This window comes from Sphaerodactylus townsendi, linkage group LG07, assembly GCF_021028975.2.
Source record: "Sphaerodactylus townsendi isolate TG3544 linkage group LG07, MPM_Stown_v2.3, whole genome shotgun sequence".
Taxonomy (NCBI): domain Eukaryota; kingdom Metazoa; phylum Chordata; class Lepidosauria; order Squamata; family Sphaerodactylidae; genus Sphaerodactylus; species Sphaerodactylus townsendi.
Window position 1 is genome coordinate 59,801,109 of NC_059431.1, and position 19,682 is coordinate 59,820,790.

Sequence of the window (19,682 nt, forward strand, 5' to 3'; positions counted from 1 at the left end):
ATGGACCATTTGTGCACTTGTGGTCTTCTTCACATGGAGCATACATTCCCTTCAGTTTGGATTCTCAATTATGCACACACTCAGTTACTGCTCTTTTGCAGTCCCTGTGCAGGGACTGCAGAAAGAATCCACATGTGTTTTGCTTCTTCCAGGTTTTTGTGCTCCTCCCCACCTTCCCTCATTCACACAACAGTTTCTCCCAGTCTTCTGGCCACCACTTCAGAAGGATCAAAAGGGTTGTTTCCCCCACCCCATGATGAGATTGACATAAAATTTACATAATCTAGCAAACTAATGCTAGACCACAGACAGTGTGTGCACACACACACACAAAGGTAGCTAGTAACTGCCCCAGACAGAGGTTTCACAGACGGAACAAGTAAGTAGGAGGTGGGTAAAATGGCAGATTGGACACTTTGCAGCAGCACTTCCAACCATCACTATTTCTTCTGGTGGCAAATTCTACATCTTAATTTGCTTGCAGGGATGCCAGCCTTCAGGTGGGATCTGAGGATCCCCCGGAATTACAACTCCTCTCCAGACTACAGAGATCAATTTCCTTGGAGAAAATGGATGTTTTGAAGGCTGGACTCTGCGGCATTGTACCCTATTGAGGTCGCTGTCCTCGCCAGGTTCCACCCCCAAATCTCCTGGAGTTTCTGAACCTGGATCTGGCAACCTTATTGCCATCCCCCATCAGTCGCTGGAGTGGGGACCTAGCAAACCTAATCACCTGTTTCATAAAGAAGTATTTCCTTTTGTCCATCCTGAATCTGTACAGCTTTTGCAGCAGAGCTAGAATTGGAGCCTGGGTTTCCCAGCTTCTAGACTGAAACTGTTGAACAGCAGCAAGCATCTCAGCCTGAGTAACACAAGTTGTGTGGTAACAAGTTTATTTATTTATTATTTATTATTTGGATTTGTAGACCGCCCCATCCCCGAAGGGCTCTGGGGACAAGTTGTTGTCTGCTGCCAAGCCTGGCCTCAATGAGTCCCCCTTCGAAGCCCAAAACAGCCAGAGAAAGGGCTGATGTTCATCCCCCTGCCTCTTCCAGACAGAAACCTTGAATACCATTGTGGTTACCCATCTAAGGGGAACTGTTTCTTGAAGCTACACATGCTACTTTTACCATTATCTTGGTGTGGGGGGGGGGGAGGTAATTCCCCTCTTTTGTTTGTTTAGATTTCAGGTTTTCCTGCAAACTGTGGTATTTTCTTTGGTTTCTAAAAAGATCCGACTTGTCTATCCATGGATCCAGTCTCTGGATTTAAGTATCCACAGATGGTGCCACACTCAGAATTAGATATATTGATACTGAATTAATAGCTGTTTGTAAGCGGTACTGCAGTTCTTTATCATAAAGTGTAAAAAGGGGAATAGAACAACTAGGAAAATTACTTTTTACATGCCAAAGGAGGATGTTGTCCTCACTCCTTGATCACATTTAACATTTTGGAAGATGAACAGATGAGATAGAAGTGATTTGATTAGTATGTTTAGGAGAGAAGGGAAGTCACTCTAAGTGAAACTGTAAGAGGGAAGGAATAACAAAAAGAATATTTGAGGTTGGAGCTAGACAAAATCCATTTTAAAATCAGACATTATTTTAAGCAACTTTTTCCAAATATTTGACCATTGCAACTAACTCCTAAGGATGGCCATGACAAAGTATGAAACTTTCTTTAATTCTGATAGCATCACTGTTCAATGTACAGTGATTTTCCTACTTATTCCCCTCAAGAGTACACTTCCAACTTGTCTGCCTAGGTCGGAATTCCTGGTCTTCTGCTATGCAGCACTGTAATTAAATGCATGTAAATACAAAAGGATTTTAAAGCATGTTCCAGGGCACATACTAAGTTCATGCAGGGTGAGGGCCAAGTCTGTTGGACTGTCATTCTTAGTAGACAGTATGTATGTGAACAAATAGCACCTAATGCTTTTTTTGCATCAGCACATTTCACTGAAAAATCAATAACAGAGAAGTGGTCTTTCAAGGAAATTAGTTGCAGTTGAAGATAACTTACTGGTGTGGTGGATTTGAATTAGTGAAACCTCTGTTCAAATTTGTACTTGGCCTTGACCAAAGCACTGTATGCCTTAGTCAGTGTGTATAAAAAACCATAAAGTAACAATCAAAGGAGAAATATGGTTTTGTCCCAAGAATTGAAGAGGCATTTTTATACTTTGATAATAGACTGATGGGAGATGATGTCTCCCATTTAATTTATTATTAATTATAATAAAATATATGAAGTCAACCAGTTTATGACATACTGTTCTGTTTTTAAAATTCACTTTAAATGAAGACAGCTGCTAAGCAGATTGTTCCAAAACTATGAAAAACTTTGTTATGGCTTCCCTGAAAAAGTTCTTAAGACAGGACTTTCATTTAATAGCCTCAGTTCCTCTATCCAGTTTTTTTTATAGCTATGAGCTAAAATGTCATCTTTTTGGCATGATAGAGAAAGAGATGAGTTTCTAACGTAACTATTAATCTTATTCATTGTTTACATTAGTTAAATTCTGGAAGACTTGTAATGGCTAATGAGTATCCCTGTTAGCTCTATGCAGACAAAATATTGTTAAAGACTGAACATGCATTATTGTGGAAATTAAGACAGATTAAGATTATTTGTTTGTCAAATAGTTGTAGATTCAGCTTGTTTTGTCTAATTATACCGTTATAAGGCATAGGTACATGATAAATGATTGTTAAATCATGACAAGTTATTTGATAAGAGACTTTTTCTAGAGGATATTATTTATGAGCAGTTAAGCAAGCTTGTTCAGTGTCAGCCATTTAGTTATTTCCTTACATAGCTCCAACTTCTTTATTTTGGCTCTTTTACTTGGTGTTTTGATTTCCTTACATTGTTATTCTGTCAGTGTGCCTTCAGTTCTTCCATTAAATTAGTATGAGACATGTCCATTTCTTAAGTATTTTTCAACTTCTGGAATGTTTTCTTTTCTATGCAAATGTGTATGTTTCCAGAATATATCCCATGTAATACACTCTCAATAATGCATGACAAAATGTTTGGGTTGGATCCCAAAGAACCATCTCCCTGCCCCCCACCTCTGTTTTATGCAGAGCCTTGAATCACACAAAGATTATCTGGAGTACTGTGGGACCTTCAGGGGAAGGGCAGGATGCATAATATGGAATGACTGCAGCATAAGTATAAGTCTAAATCACAACAAAATCACAGATTCCCCTTTGTGTAATGAGAACTTCTTTTCACTCATACAAAGACACCAATCCTGTGAAAGAAGCACCAGTTAAGTCTCATGAAACTTCTCGAGAGCTATCCAGAATCCACCAATAGCCATCAACCTCTGTGATATATACCAGTCCCCCCCGCAAGGCCTATATGAGAGTTCCTGTTTTCTCTGTTGGTGGTATGGGAAGCAATAAAGAAGCATATTGTTAAAGCTGCCAATCTCCTGCATGCTGACTGGATAAGCTCAATCTTACACACTGGTCTCCAGAGGATACTACAGCCTTTGGATGGCAGACTATATGAATCATGCAGAGATTTTGAATTTTCATTGTTTGAACGTCACCAGGTAATGGTTAGCTCATGGCAAGGGAATAATATAGATATCAATCAGTACTGAACCATTCAACTTTTCAGTGGCAGCCCCACAATTCTGGAACAACCTCCCTAGGGAGGTGTGTTAGGCCCCCTCACTGCCCATCTTCAGGAGGCAGTTGAAAGTCTTATTTAGGACTGCATTTGACTGATTTGGGTTTTATTTATTGACAATCCTAGTTGTGATTTTCAACATATCTTTTATGTGTTTTATAACTTTAATTTATATTGTAAGCCACCTTAGGTGTCACAGGGTAGAAAGGAAACTCATAAATGTTTTAAATTAATAAAAATAAACTCTCTTGGCTTTAAACCTCACATGGCTAGAATTTTAATATTTCAGTTGTTAAGGAACATTAGCTAAAGAATTTCTAGAGTCTTGTGACATTTCCCAGACTACTAGAACACTGTAATAATTATAAGAGCACAATAAGGTGTGATATGGACTAATATATCATTTGTGATCAAGTTTAAACAATGCACAGTAGTTGAACATAAAGTTAGGTTATTGGTTAATTAACTAATTGTGTGTGGATTATGATTAATCATTGCCAAATATTCTATGAAACCAAGAATGCCTTTCATCTTGGAATCATTTGGTAGTGCAGGCAGCCGTGACCGTTTGCATCCATATCGCTCAGCAGTTAGGGACCGGCTTATCTGTGTTTTCTAGTGAAATGTCCAACCCAAGTTTAAAAACTTTCATTGTTGCTTATAAACAGTCAACACTGAAAATAATACTGTTTAGTCATTTAGTTTTCACCATGACTGCCACTACAAGTTTTTCTGAAGGCATTTCTATGCAAGACTGTAGAAATAAATATCTTATACCAGCAAAATTATAAGAAACAGGAGAAGAAGTATTGGTGACTAGATCTGTTGCATTTGGTTCTGGTATGTGACATGATGATTCCTATATCTGGTAGAGGAAGATATTATATTGAATGGAAGGGGTTTGCAAAAGTAGGTCTTTCCGGTGTGAACAGTTGATTCTGATATTATGAAAGGATCCTCTGGCAAGAAGGAGGCAGATTCTGTGGCCTTGGGATAGGAAATGATGGTCTCCAATCTGAAATGTTTTCTCCAGTGCCTGTTCTTTCCTACTCTTGTGCCATGTCTCTTTGAACACTGTTTATTGAACTCTGTGTCCAATGTACCTAACCTTCCTAATCAGCAGTTATTCTGTTAGTTATGATACATTTAAAACAAACAAACTGTAAGATGGAGTTAGGAGGTGGTTCAGTAATTAAAGATTCTGACTATGTAAAAAATGGGCTGCAATAGTCAAGGCTGGGTAAGACTTCCTCTCTCCAAGAATCTGTAGTCAAAAGGATAATAGTTCCCATCCAGATATTTTTAACATACCTTTATTTTCTCCCAGCAAAGGAAATTGCTGCTATTAATTTCTTTTGGAAAAAATAAAGCAGAGATGTAATCTCCCAGGAGAACTTTGCAGTATTTTGACCCATGTTTGCTTTTGGTTGTAAAAACAAATATTTTACTAGTAATATTATTATTATTATTTTCTAAGAGTTTCAAGTTTTTCTAATCAAAAATCCATTCTTAGTTTTATTTTTCAAAGGAGTCCTAAGCAAGTGCCTCCCCCCTGCCCCTTGCCGGCAATATTGCCTAGTTCATGTTTCCTAATACAAGAAATCTAAACATAGGAACCTTTGGCAACAGTAGGTGGTTTCTAATTACCATTCTTTCTACTGATCTTGGTTCACTAGATTCTGAGGCTTTTGAGGTATCTTGTCATCTACCCTGAGATCTGACCCAGGGACCCAAAAATCAAGAAAATGTCATGTTAGTGGTCACTAATTAGTGGATCTAGATAGCGTCTTTATCTGGCCTTTCAACCTTCTACAGGCAGCAATAAAAGCTGTCATACACATCACACAAAGAAAATGAGCACCTCAAAGCACCTCATTTTTTTCTAATGGTGTAAACAGTAGAGCAAACCCAGATGAGACTGGAGATGAAAATGTAAGAGGAAATTAACCTGCAGTGTAGGAGGAAATTAACTTGCAGTGTAGTCTTTGCATTTATATCTCTTGTGCTTCACAAGATATGTTACCATTTTCATTGAACTGTACATCTGTAAGGTTGTTAGCATTTTGTATACATGACTGAAAAAGTGAAAGACAGTATTTTCCAAATTGTGTGTATGTTACTGTTTTGCAATCATAATAATTAATGGAAATCATTGAAGTACAATATAATTTTTTTTAAAACACTAGAAATCTTAATTGTCCTTAGATGTGAAATAACTAGTCCTTAGAAGTGATATAAGGGTTGGGTGAAGCATGTAATAAGAGTATTCATTAATTCTTTCTGCACCTGGAGGTATTTTGGGGGGGGGGGGGCAACTATGATAGTTGAAGAAAAGTCAGAAATTACAAATTCAACATCTGACAAAAATATTAGGTATCAAAACTATCACAGATGGAAATAATCCATTTTTAAATACTATTTTTCTAGGTCTTTAAGATAGAGGTGCTAATGAATGGAAGAAAGCACTTTGTTGAAAAAAGGTATAGCGAATTTCACGCTCTTCATAAAAAGGTAAGTAAATGCATATAGTATGGTACATTTACTATATTAAATAGTAAATTATTGTAAAACTAATGCTGTATATTCTTCTTCTTTTTTACCCTTACAAAAATCATGGTGGTCTTGGTTTTAGAGGTTTTTGGGCTTGGTTGTATAAGTGGAAAACACTTCATACTTTTATTTTGGCTACTGCTGCATGCCTTCATTTAAATACTGAATAAAGTGGAAAATAGTTTTGCAGAACTCAGAAAATTCAGTCTCCCCTAGACAAGACTGACCAGGTTTTGGGCACACAAACAGAGAAAAATGTTTGCCAAATTATAAAATGTGAATTATATTACAACTAGCAATAAAGTCCAAGAAAATGCAACAGTCTCTATAAAACTATTGTTTGCAAAGTTGGATCCTGGCTTTACAAAGGGTGGGAAGCAGGGTACCTGTGAAGATGGGGAGATGGTACTCCCCATTTCCTGTGGAAAATGTGGAAGATGGTACTCCCCATTTCTCTAGGTACTCACACAAAGCTGTGCCATGTGACTGGCCAAAGTCACCCTCTAAGATTCCAGCTTTACAAAGGGAGCAGCAGCAAGATGCCTCTAAAGCATCATCCCCCGTTTGCAAAGCTGGATCCAAGCTTTGCAAAGGCAGTGGGCCGCGGGGTGCTTGTGAAAATGGGGAAAGTTCTCCCCATTTTCATGGGAACCCTTGCCCCATTTGCAAAGCTGGAGGGGAGGAGCCACCAGGGTGCCTGTAAAGATGAGGACAAATCCCAGCTTTGCAACGGGGGGAGCCAGCAGGGTGCCTATTTCCTTCATGCAGCTGCTTTTGCAACCCTTCTATTTGGAAAGTGCCTGTGTGAAGGTGGTATGTGCAGTTGCTTTCCAAAGAGGACAGGGAAGTGTTGCACAAAGGTAGCAGCATTCCCTACAGCATCATCATTTGCAAGGGCTGCTGGGAAGTGTAGTCATTGCCCTTCTTGGAGGAGCTGGAAGCTGGGCCCTTTAGGATGGTGTCAGGGCTGCTATAGATATTGCAAAGGATCCTAATTTGGATCCAAGTAAATGGGATTCAGCCCTTTTTAAAACTTTCTACTCACATTGATCAGAGTTTATGGTAGAGAGAAGAGGTCAGTGCTTTGAAATCCATAACAAATATGTTCATAAATTTTGAGTTGCCAGAGCCCAGTGTGTGTCACGTTGCATTGTCCTCCCGGTGTACAATAAAACCAACAACAAGTAGTGATGAAACATAATACAACAATATAACGCTCCACCTCCTGCCCCCATGGGAAGGGATCAGCAGATAGTAACCAGATGGTACATGGGATCGGCAGATGGTAAACAGATGGTACATGGGGCATCAGGAGGGGGCAGACAATCCGCGGCTAGCCTCCCCAAAGGCCCAGTGGAACAGCTCAGTTTTGCAGGCCCTGCAGAACTCACCAAGGTCCCGCAGGGCCCTAACAGCTGGAGGAAGAGCGTTCCACCAGGGCCGAGAAAGCCCTGGCCTGGGTAGAGGCCAGCCGCATCATTGTGGGGCTAGGGACCACCAATAAATTTTCCTCTGCAGAGGATACAGCGGGCCAATTGTTATGTTCTTATATTATTATCTCAGATAGAGTCTCTGAGAGCCGGCCACTCAGTTACTTGCTATTTCCCAAATATCTAACTGCAAACTACAAAAATTCTTTTCAATTTCTGAAATCAATAGATTGCTGCTCTTCTGTTCAGCTATAGTTCAGAAATAAATTACTATAATTTAATATATATTATGGGCTAGCATACTTTGTTTTAAAAACATTGAATCCTTCAAAGGGGCTAAAGTCAATTGCATTTTGCACACATGATGCACTTTTTGAGGTTTCATTCTAATGTACAATAGTACAAGTGAAATTTATGCTAAACCAAATTCTTCGGATTTAATTAGGCCTGAGGATTGACCTATCCAACTAGCTACATTTAGCTGATATAATGGCGTCTTTAGTTCCTAACTTGAGAAATTGTCCAGCATGTGGCCTGTGATGACTGTGAATATCAAACTCACAGCACCTTATATAACTTCTGTGGTTGAATAAAATCAGTTTATTTCTGAGAAAATGTGATTACAAAATTAAGGCAACCATACTTTTGTCATTATTCATTTTCATGTTTTTCTACATGTAAACTTATATAATTGATTTTCATAGTTTATCTTTGTAATGTTTTATTTCTAGACTTTTAGGGAAAAGGTTGTTATATTTGCCTGTTGTTTATATTTCTAGCTTAAGAAATTCATAAGAACTCCAGAAATCCCTTCTAAGCATGTAAGGAACTGGGTTCCCAAAGTTTTGGAACAGCGTCGTCAAGGCTTGGAAGCTTATTTACAGGTGAGGTTCTTTTAACAGTGCCTATAAAAGATTATGTTACCAACTTAATTTTTATTTATTTATTTACATTATTTATAGTCTGCCTATCCCACCAGGACTCAAGATAGATACATATATTGATTCAGTACATTCACAAAAAATGGGACATTCAGTAATAATGCATTAGGATTTTAGAAATCTGGAATCACCAGAAAGAAGTGAAGCACAGTATAACTATGACACTGTAAGTGGTAAGAAATTGCATAGATAGGATCCACCTTACAATAAGCTGTGCACAGCAGTATAGACCACAGCAGGGACATAGGTATAGATTTTTTATGGGGGGGTTCAGGGGTGGGGCCACACCTCCATTTGCCCCTAGGGCATGGCCATGCCTCCCCAAGCCCCGCCCCTGGCCTAGCGCTTATAAAAGCAGCTCTCCGAGGTCGGGGATGGCAGACTCCCCTGCCCTGCCCTCCCTTGCCCCTCCCCTCTGGGCAGAGGCATAGAGGGAAAATGGAGCTTGGTGCAAAATCTGAGTTTTGCGCCGCCCCCTCCCGGCCAACTGCTGTGATGCTGGAATCCACCCCCAAACAGCATCAATTCAATAGTGTTTAAACTAGAGAGCCCAACTTCTCCTTTTAAATCCACCTTAAAGGGATAATATGGGGTCCCTAGTTAAACAACATTGAAAGTGATGCTGTTTTGGGGTGGATTATCCCCCACCCTGAAACAGCATCACTTTCAATGTGGCGTAGTGGTTAAGAGCAGGTGCATTCTAATCTGGAGGAACCGGGTTTGATTCCCTGCTCTGCCACTTGAGCTGTGGAGGCTTATCTGGGGAATTCAGATTAACCTGTGCACTCCCACACACGCCAGCTGGGTGACCTTGGGCTAGTCACAGCTTTTCGGAGCTCTTTCAGCCCCACCCACCTCACAGGGTGTTTGTTGTGAGGGAGCAAGGGCAAGGAGATTGTAAGCCCCTTTGAGTCTCCTACAGGAGAGAAAGGGGGGATATAAATCCAAACTCTTCTTCTTCTTCTAAACTGAGGACCTCAGATTCTCCCTTTAAATCCATGCCGAAGGGGGTGGATTTAAAAGGAGAATCTGGGGAAATTTGGGGGGTGCCTGCTGTCAGGGGTGCAATGGTTAAGCTAGAACAGGGGTAGGGAACCTGCGGCTCTCCAGATGTTCAGGAACTACAATTCCCATCAGCCTCTGTCAGCATGGCCAATTGGCCATGCTGGTAGGGGCTGATGGGAATTGTAGTTCCTGAACATCTGGAGAGCCGCAGGTTCCCTACCCCTGAGCTAGAAGCACCAAACTTTCAGGGTATCTTTAGGAGTTTCTCCTAATGATACCACCCAGGTTTGGTGAAGTTTGGTTCAGGGGGTCCAAAGTTATGGACCCTAAAAGGTGTAGCCCCCATTTCCTATTAGCTCCCATTGGAAACAATGGGGGATGGGGCACCCCTTTTGGTAGTCCATAGCTTTGGACCCCCTGGACCAAACTTCACAAAACCTGGGTGGTATCAATAAGAGACTCTCCTGATAATACATCCCAGGTTCGGTGAAGTTTGGTTCAGGATGTCCAAAGTTATGGAGCCTCAAAGGTGTAGCCCCCATCTTCTATTAGCTCCCATTGGAAACAATGGAGGATGGGGCACCCCCTTTGGGAGTCCATAACTTTGGACCCCCTGAACCAAACTCAACCAAACCTGGGTAGTATCATCAGGAGAGTCCCCCAAACAATCCCTGAAAGTTTGGTGCTGTTAGCCCAAACAATGCGCCCCCTGCAGGCCAAAAACCAAAAAAGCACTAAAATGTTTTTAAAACCCACAAACGGAGGGGCGGAGCTTCTGACATGAATGGGGGGGTTCAAACCCGAGAACCCTTCCTTACCTACATCCATGGACCACAGTTCCTAATCATTTATCCAAGCCAGTTTATAAAACCATTTTGTATAGTGCATAGTACACCAGTAGCAGTCCCAACTTGTCTCTCTGGCCAAGCACTTATCTATAACTGTTGTTCATTGTGCGTCTTCTGTGCAGGCACACATCCCACCCTCTTTTCCCTCCTGTGGGCTATTGTCTCTGCTAATGGTGTTCTTCCACCACGGTGAAGGGAGAACTGAGAGGAGCGTCCCCTGCTCCTCCTTTTACGTGACTGTTTGGATGAAAAACCAGCTTGCTGTTGGCTCCAGTGGGGAGGGGGAGAGTGCTCCAAGCACTCTGAAGCTTCTCAAAGCCTTCTGGTCAGTTCTGTGGCCAGCCTGCGCCTGCACAGTCCCATGCAGGACTGCGCATAAAACACTTGATGAACAATAGTTACAGATTAGTTCAACTTTGTTTTGCTCCCTTGAAAGCCCATTGACTTCCATGGTCTTTGAAGGGTGTAGCTCTGCTTATGATGGTACAATGAAAGAAGCAGGAAAAAATAAAGAGAAACTGGAAGAGGAAAAGAAACAAATGAAAGTATCAAAAATGTGTAAAATTGTTCTATAATAACATATGAAATGACCCCTGTAGGAGAATGAAGAGTCCTTGCTTATTTCTTGACGTGAAAAAGAAAGCTGCAGAGGAGCATAATGGATAAAGAGGCTGTGCTATGAACCAGAGGACTATGGACTCATATGCAATGTCTTTGTTTTAGTGTTTAGCATAGAGAAGAAGAGATTACCGTATATACTCGTGTATAAGTTGACCCGCGTATAAGTCGAGGCACCTAATTTTACCACCAAAACCTGGGAAGACTTATTGACTCACGTTTAAGTCGAGGGTGGGAAATGCAGCAGATACTGGTAAATTTCAAAAATAAAAATAGATACCAATAAAATTACATTGAGGCATCAGTAGGTTAAATGTTTTTGAATATTTATTTCAAAGAAAAACAGTAAACTACTTTAAAAGTGCAAAAACCTTAGCTCAATAACCAAGCAACCAAGCTAAAACACCCTTTTTACCATCACAACACCCCTGCAAGGTATATCAGGTCACGAGACCATCACAAGTGCAGTTGGTTTCAGGGCTGAGTGAAGTTTTCAGCCGGACATCTCTGCAAGGTGGGGCAACCATAGTCTGGTGCTCATTTACTTGGGAGTAAGCCCCATGTAACTGAGCAGTGCTCTACTTGTGAGTAAACCCCCAACCTCTCCATGCTGCCTCGCATCTGCTCTGGGTAGCCAAAAGCAGATAACAAACCCGAATTGTAATTGGAACCCTTTAGGAAGAATCCGGATTGAAAAATCTGGGAGGCTGTTTTAAAAATCCATCAACTCCTGTTGGATAAATCCAAGGATAGTCTTGGGAAACGGGGGCTGTGAACTCACCCAATTTAGAAGACACCCCCCCCATAAATCTATAGGGTCTTCCAGATTAAACAAGACACCCCCACTTCCAATGTTCCTTCAACAAAAAGACACCCCAAAGGAGGAGGAGGAGGGAAGAAACTGGGGAAGAGGTGCAGTTCCAGCAGCCCAGGACTGGGCATCAAAATTTGCATTAAAAACCCTACTTGTCTAAAGCAAACAAAGAGAAGCTGGAGAACCCCTGGGGAGCGTGGGGGGGGGGGGTGAAGCAGAAGAAAAGAGTGGGGAGGGGGCGAAGGGATTCTCATGGAAGGAGCGTCACCCAAGCCCCATGGGAGGCGAAGAGGATTTCCTTATATTTATGTGTCTGCTGCATTTGGCGCTGGCCTATAGTACGGCCGCAAGAAAGCCCCTCAGATGCAAATTGCATTATTTTGTTTGATCTCCCAGCCTTGCACCAGCCATTGCTAACAGCTGTGGATAGATTTGCATCGCATCGCTCCCCGCTTTTTCCTCCCCCCAATCTTAAGTACAGGGCTGAAATCAAGAGCCAAACTCATCCCTAAGGAGCTGTAGATTAAGAAGCTATTTGAAAAAAAAGAAGCTTTTAAAGAAAAGACAAGTTTGCAGTTTAGACTGGAGCTTGTTTACATAACATATTTGGAATGTGGGGCAAGGTGCACTTTTTGGAGCTTTTATGCACTGGGCTGCAGGACGCCCACCTCTCCCCGACAGAAAGCCATTCTTTAAGAGAAGCTAAGGAAGGGAGAAAAAAACTCCTTTCCTTCTGCTCCCCCTCCCTCCCTCCCTCCCTCTCTTTTTTTTTTTTGTAAAGCACACGTGTTTGACACTCAGCTAGAATTCCCCCACCCAGTAGCCAGCCAATGCCATTCATTTCCATGGTGGTTCATTGTTCCAAATCCAATTTGTCTTGAGGTTTAATCCACACACACCCTCCCCTTGGGGTTGATAATTTTACACAGCTTTTGGGAGAAGAAAGGGGAGAGCTCCAAGTCCTGCGATCCCGGCTGCTACTGCTGCTGTGTTTGGCGCTGGGCTATAGTGCGGCCGCAGGAAAGCCCCTGCGATGCAAATCGCAATTTTTAAAATCTCCCAGCCTTGCACCAACCACCACCCGGGCGGCGATTTGGCCAGCTGGGGGGGTTCCCCTTTGCCTTCCAGGGAAGTCCGGGGTGGGGTTTTCCCCCACACCCAGACAAGCAGCAACAAGCAGCCATTTCTGCAGGCAGCAGCTCCAGACGCCTTCTTCAAATTGCTGGTAAGTGGGGACTCACGTATAAGTCGGGGAGGGCATTTTTCAGCCAAAATGAAGGGCTGAAAAACTCAACTTATACACGACTATATATGGTAACAGGATATTTCAAATACCTCAAGAATTGCTACATGGAGGAGGCAAAGAGGAACAATGGTTGTTTGTGCGGTTTTGGATGCTCTTAGGAAATGGGCTTTGTGTGATTCTTCTATGCTCCCGTTTCCTCACAGCAGCCATTTTCTTCCTGCCATTTGAGATATTTAAAATAAATAAATAAAATTGGCAATTAACATATCATTGTATCATGACAACATTATAACAATCTATCAGGTTCACTAAATTCCCAGCATTCTTTATTTTAAGCCTCTTGGCCCTATTCATTGCAGAAATTCCTTTCCCCTTGTTTCTCCACAATGAAAGGGGAAAGAGATTTGCTTTCTTTTTTAAAAGAAATCTTGGAAGTTGGCAAATTTGGTTAGATTTTCTGTTGTGGGTTTTCTGAGCTTTCTGGCCATGGTCTGGTAGTTTTTGCTCCTGTCATTTCACCCACATCTATGACTGGCATCCTCAGAGGCATATCACAGTAAGATGCGTTTCTCTCCATGGTACAATGTGGTGAGAAAAACATCTTATCTCTGAAGATGCCAGCCATAGATGCAAGCAAAATGTTAGAAGCAAAAACTACCATACCACAAAGCCCAGAAAATCATAACAGCCAGTTTTTCTGGCTGTGAAAAGCTTTGACAATATTTGATTAGGTTATTAGAACATTTTTAAATAGTTTTTTTTATTTTTTATATATAACAAGAGAAAAAAGAAAAGGGAAATACACAAATACACAAAATTTGCAAAGCATTAAAAAAAGACAATATTCCAGCAATCCCATCTCCATCTCCAATACATAATAGAGCAATTATTTACTGGTACTGAGATTGATACCAACATATAGCAAACTTAACAGTAAAAGAACAAAGACAGAAGAAAGGGAAAAAGACAGAGAAAAACTTCCATCGTTGGCAATAGATTCCATATACAATCTATATAGAGAAATATGTTGTACAAATCCCTATATCCAAGACCGGTTCTGTATTTATAAAAGATTGCTACATATTTTCAAGCCTGGAAATTTCATTAAATACCTTGCAAAATTATTCCAAACTAGAGGGGCCTGGCCACTTTCGGCGATTTGAAGGTCCGATTACCTGCCTGCAACAGGGAGGAACGTCATGTGAAAATTTGGGAGCGATCCGCCCAGCCGTTTCGGCGTTAGGGCATGACTAACAAAGTCACTGTTAGCTTTGTATATATAGAGATTCTCCTAAAATATCTTCCTTTTTTCTTCCTTGTAGTATTCCAACATTATTAGTTAATTTTTTCAGTACCATGAAATTCCTTATTTTAATCCACCATCTCTCGTTGTTGTTGTTGTTAATTCAACTTAATAACCCGCCCACCCCCTAAGGCAGCGGTGGTGAACCTATGGCACGGGTGCCAGAGGTGGCACTCAGAGCCTTTTCTGTGGGCACGCACGCACAGAGTTCGTCATGTAAGGGGGGCGGAAAATCACACCCACACACCCACACACCCACACACACAGACACACATTTAGGCTGACCTGGGCACAATCTTTACCTGGGAGTAAGCTCAGTTGCTGGCAATGGGGCTTGCTTCTGAGTAAACCCTCCTAGGGTAGTGATTCACCCATTCAAAGTGTTGCACAGTTGCTTCACCAAGCTTACTCCCGAGTAACGCGTGCCTCAGAGCCTACTGTTTTTTCTAAACTGAAACCTCAGTATTCAGGTTAAATTGCCGTATTGGCACTGCGATAAATAAGTGGGTTTTGGGTTGCAATTTGGGCACTCGGTCTCAAAAAGGTTCGCCATCACTGCCCTAAGGGCTCTTTTCCTAGCTTGTGGAATTTCCTAGCATGTGCATTTTCCTAGCTTGTGAAAATAACCAGCCTAGGCAATGCTGTATGAAAATTTATAAGTATTTACCATTAGAAAATAAATTTAACAGATCTAATTCAATCATCGCTTCTAACTGTTAGAACAGTATAACTCTCCCTTCCCCTGATCAATGACATTCCAAAACCATTGTCACTGATCATAGAGAAAGAGGTTGCCTAGCCACTTGCTCTGTTCGATGGCCTCTGAAATCAACTGCCCAGGGGCAGGACGTTGGGCCAGCATACTCCCATTCTCCCTCCCTGCCATTCAGTGGACATGTGATGGTGCCATGTGCACTAGGTTATTCTCTCACTTGTTACATTTATAGTTGTCTTCCCTTATTAATCAAGTGTTTAATATGAATTATTCCTTAGAGTATGTGCATCTTAAAACATGTAAACATAGAACATATTTGTATTATTAAAAGTTCAATAAGTGTCTAACCTGCTACTGTCAAAACTTATCTGATGATATGTCATATAATTTTCTTCATCCTGTCTGACCAAGGGCTTTGACTCACAAAAGTTTATACCCTGGAAAATGTTGTTGGTTTTTAAGATGCTGCTGGACACAACTTTTGTTCTGCTACTACAGACTTAATTTGACTACACATCTGAAAGTGTCCATAATTATGATCACATTGAATCCAGATAAAGAGAAAATCAACAGTCAACCTGTAGGTTATAATATATAATAAATACTTGTCATTCATATTACTACTTAGTAATTCCAATAAGAAAGATATATGCAGGAGTCTTTTTCTAATGTGTCTCTACTATAATGCTAATGTAAAGGTTTTGCGACTGAGCAAGGATATACCTGTCTTAAGCACTAATTTGATGTTACAATAACTTTTGTAGTTTTTCAAATACATACTGGGTTTGATCCAGTAATCCTCACACAAGGATACTGGATCTTTCCCACTTTCCTTTCCCCACAGCATCTATTCTAAACCCAACAAAACTGTTTCCCAGGCTTGCAGGACCTACATAAAGCAATAGCTACATGGTCTGGTTCCTTGCAGTGAGGAAGTGCAAAGGGATGAAATTGTCCCTTCTTCCATCCCTAGATCTGCTGTGACAGAAGAGACAGGAAGACAAGTTTCTCTTCCTTTTTGCTCCTCACTACAGCCAAACAATCAATATTTCTTATTCCACACCAATTTTGAGATCCCAAGAATCAACTTTCCCAGTTCAGAAAGGACTTCTGGCAAAAGGGGAAAGTGGAATAGATCTGTAACTATCAGCACTTTGTTAGATCCAACTAAGCAGCTTGAACACAAAATATTTATCTCTCCAGCATATATATGGTGATGATATGAGTGATGGTAGAAAACATTTAAATTAAAAAATTGAATTGTATATTATATTGGGGCACTTTTGTTAAGTTAATTTCTCTCCTCATGTTTCATGACTTCAATAAATGGTCACTAACAGATGTAATACACATAATGAAATGCCTTGTCAGTGAATCTTACTGTCAGCCAGTTTCATAGCTCTAAATTCTGGTCTGTATTTATATTCTGAGTATCAACATAGAGATAATATCTAAACCTTTCAGCAGAACAATTGTATTGCTATTTGTTTCTGTATTTTGTTAACATGATGCTTAGGTATCAGAGGCTGTAAAAAGCATTTTAGCTTAACAGAAGCAGTTCATTGTTAGAATAAGAATTTTGATTCCTAGTTCTATAAGTTAGGTGCTAGGACCCAAGCGGAGTATTCTAAATCAAAGACAGCACAGCATGTGGTGGGTGAAGTTACAATTCTGCTTGGATCTTTCAGTGGAAAAGAGTATAGGCGATCCTATGTGGAGAGCCCCAGTGGGTTTTTTGTTTTTCTTTAAAGTGTTGACTTTTACTTAACCAGAATCTCTTGGGACATATTAGTGCATCTTAGGTTGAACACTGAATGAAAACCAGATATTTAAAATCAGTATCTGATTCTTTTATAAAGAAGGAATAATCCTCTAACATTAACCTAGCAAGTTATCTTCTGACATTAAAGAGCAGCTTGGCCCTACCTGACAATTTTAGTTGCTCAGTCATCTTCTTCATACATAATTAAAAAATAAAAACAAAGACAGGCTGTAAGTGTCTCTTGCAGCTTTAGCTGTGGCTTGCTTGACCTACATAACTGCAGGAAATAATTAAATGAAAACAATATGAGAGCTGTCTAGGAAAATAATTCTTTTGGAAAATTAAATTGATGCAAGCTGATTTTTAAATTGCTTAATTTAAATAGTAGCATTTAACAACAACCAGAAAAAATGGGAAGGACATTTCATTTCAGCACGCTGAAGTATAATGTACAATTGGGAACCCAAAAAGAGATTGCAGGAATGGCCATCATAATCCCTCCATTTTTGCTCCCATTGCTCTCTCTCACGCCTTTTCTCACTTTTTATCTCTCTGTTTCTCCCTCCCCCAATGCCTATCTTGTACTTGTTATTTATCCCATAAGCCTGGCTGTCACTCATTCTTTCTGCATCCTCGGTGTCTTCTGAAACACACACACACACACACACACACACACATATACTGACATCCCCCATATTAATACACATATATTCTGTTGTTAATCTCTCTTTCTGTGTTCCTCTGGTGTCATGTACACACTATCCTTAATTTCTTTCTTTTTCCATTGTAGTCCTCTCCATGTGTGCCATACACAAGTTGTCATAATTGTTTCTTAATCCCTCTGCGCTCGCTCTCTCTCTCGCTCTCTCTCTCTCACCCCCTCGCTGAGTACCCACTCTTTGGCTCCTGCTCAATGGGGAAGCAGGGGGAGGGGAAGAGGGAACAGTTCCCACACCTTCCCTTTCCACTGGGAGTGTAGCCATGCCTCAGACCCCATCCTTCATGCCTTTCTCTCTCCAGCACAGATTTTATTTTGCCTTGATTGTCACAGACCAGGCCAGAGCAGCTCCCAGCTTGCATCACTGCTGGGCTCACTGTGCTCCTTTTAAAACTATCCAGGTTAGTGGCCATCATTCATAGGCCGCTAACCTATGATTTAGGCATTCATAGGCAAGGAGCAAATGTGGGAATTAGATATATAGATTTTCTTTATAACATGTTAATAATGTGGCTGCTATTTGTATGTGTTGCAAATCCACAAGCAGTCTTTCAAAGAAATGTCTAAAACATTAGACCAAAAATAATTTTTTGTGGTTTACATTTTTAATGCAAATGTCAAGTAACTATTTTTTTACATTTATGTTATGTTAAAATAACTTAAATATGGTAATTGCTTTTTAAAATGGACAATTGAAAAGCTGGCACTGAAAGGATATTCCTTAAATTGTCACCTACAGTCCTTTAGATCCTGTTGATTTGGCTCAGGAAGATGGTCAAGCTATTTAAATGAGTTTGGTTATTTCCATGCAAGCTGAAAGATGCAGCTTTAGGTCACAGCCAATTTGCTACTGTCATTTTACACTACTATACTTTTACCTTTACATTGGTCGCATTTGAAGTTTAATAAAAAATGGGGGATGGAGACAAATGCATAAATGTTCGCCAGGAACTACGCATTTGACCTCTATTTATTCCAGTAACAGCCTAGAAGTAATAGGATATTTGGTGTTGATGAGCAGTAATATAATTCCCATTATTAATGTCTTCAAAATTTCATCTGTCTACCTCCAGTTGGCATGAAGCTATCCATAGAGTTGAGATGGCATTTCCAACAGGAAGTAGTTGCTCTTTCTTTAGAGCAGATGTATTGGACAAGACCATCTTCAGTAGGCTTCGTAGAGGTGAAGAAGAAATGTAAAGTACAATATAGACTGTTAAATGTCTTTTATTAGCCCCCAAAAGGGAATTTTAATTCAATTTCTGGATATATCAAATGCAAGAAAAGCATGAGGGAAATCTTACTCTTGGCTGGAGGCAGGGCTCAGGTAACTTTCTGGATCCTGCCAGATTGCTTTATGAGTGTCCAGGGCCAGGCAAGCTGCACAGCTTCAGCCTCAAGATCATCCAAACCCACTTGCCAAAAAGGAAAGACCATTGTGACCCACATTTATCTGGCCCAAGCATCTGACTGCAGCAAGGGTTTCTTGACCCAGTGGTTAACTCCAGCTACCATTCAGTAACACTGCTGGAAACAGCAATGACTGATCATTTAACTCCCTCAGCCCAGCTGGCTAGCAAGCCCATGATCTCAACTCTATGGCAACCCAGCACAGCCAAACAAGAAAGTGCCAGCTTTCCTAGGGGACCTGTAGGATCTGCTGCAGGAAACTTGACTCAGCCAAAGGAGGACAAGAAAATTCCTACAGTGGGAGATTGCTTCATTGGGGGAGAAAAGGGGGGCAGATTTGCAAGGGCTACGAGTGCCTATTTAAATCCTCACAGCTACAGGCCAAGCAGGTGATAATCACAATTGCACTTAGCCTTGGACCTGGTTGGAGAGAGAGAGAGAGAAGTGAAAAGGAAGGAACAACTAGATGGGAGGAGAATAGCTTTTGACCTTCCCTGTGGCGGATCAGCACCATATCTCCCACACACAATGAGAGATTCTCCTCCTGCAGCTGCCAAAATTAGCTACATTTAAGGGGGGAAGTGGTTGACCTTTGTTCTATGGTGCTCTTTTTTTCCATCTTCTTCAACCAATTCTATATGATTGTCATAACTTCTGTATCACTTAAACTT

General features: G+C 40.8%; 1 protein-coding gene across 1 annotated transcript in view; it reads left to right on the top strand.

The window, feature by feature from the left end:
- The window catches only part of SNX24 (sorting nexin 24), an 85,632-nt gene that overhangs the window by 26,569 nt on the left and 39,381 nt on the right, over positions 1 to 19,682 (top strand). The window contains exons 2-3 of the mRNA XM_048503253.1: positions 6,079 to 6,162; positions 8,411 to 8,515. Coding sequence (XP_048359210.1) covers positions 6,079 to 6,162; positions 8,411 to 8,515 — 189 coding nt within the window. The remainder of the gene's footprint in view (positions 1 to 6,078; positions 6,163 to 8,410; positions 8,516 to 19,682) is intronic.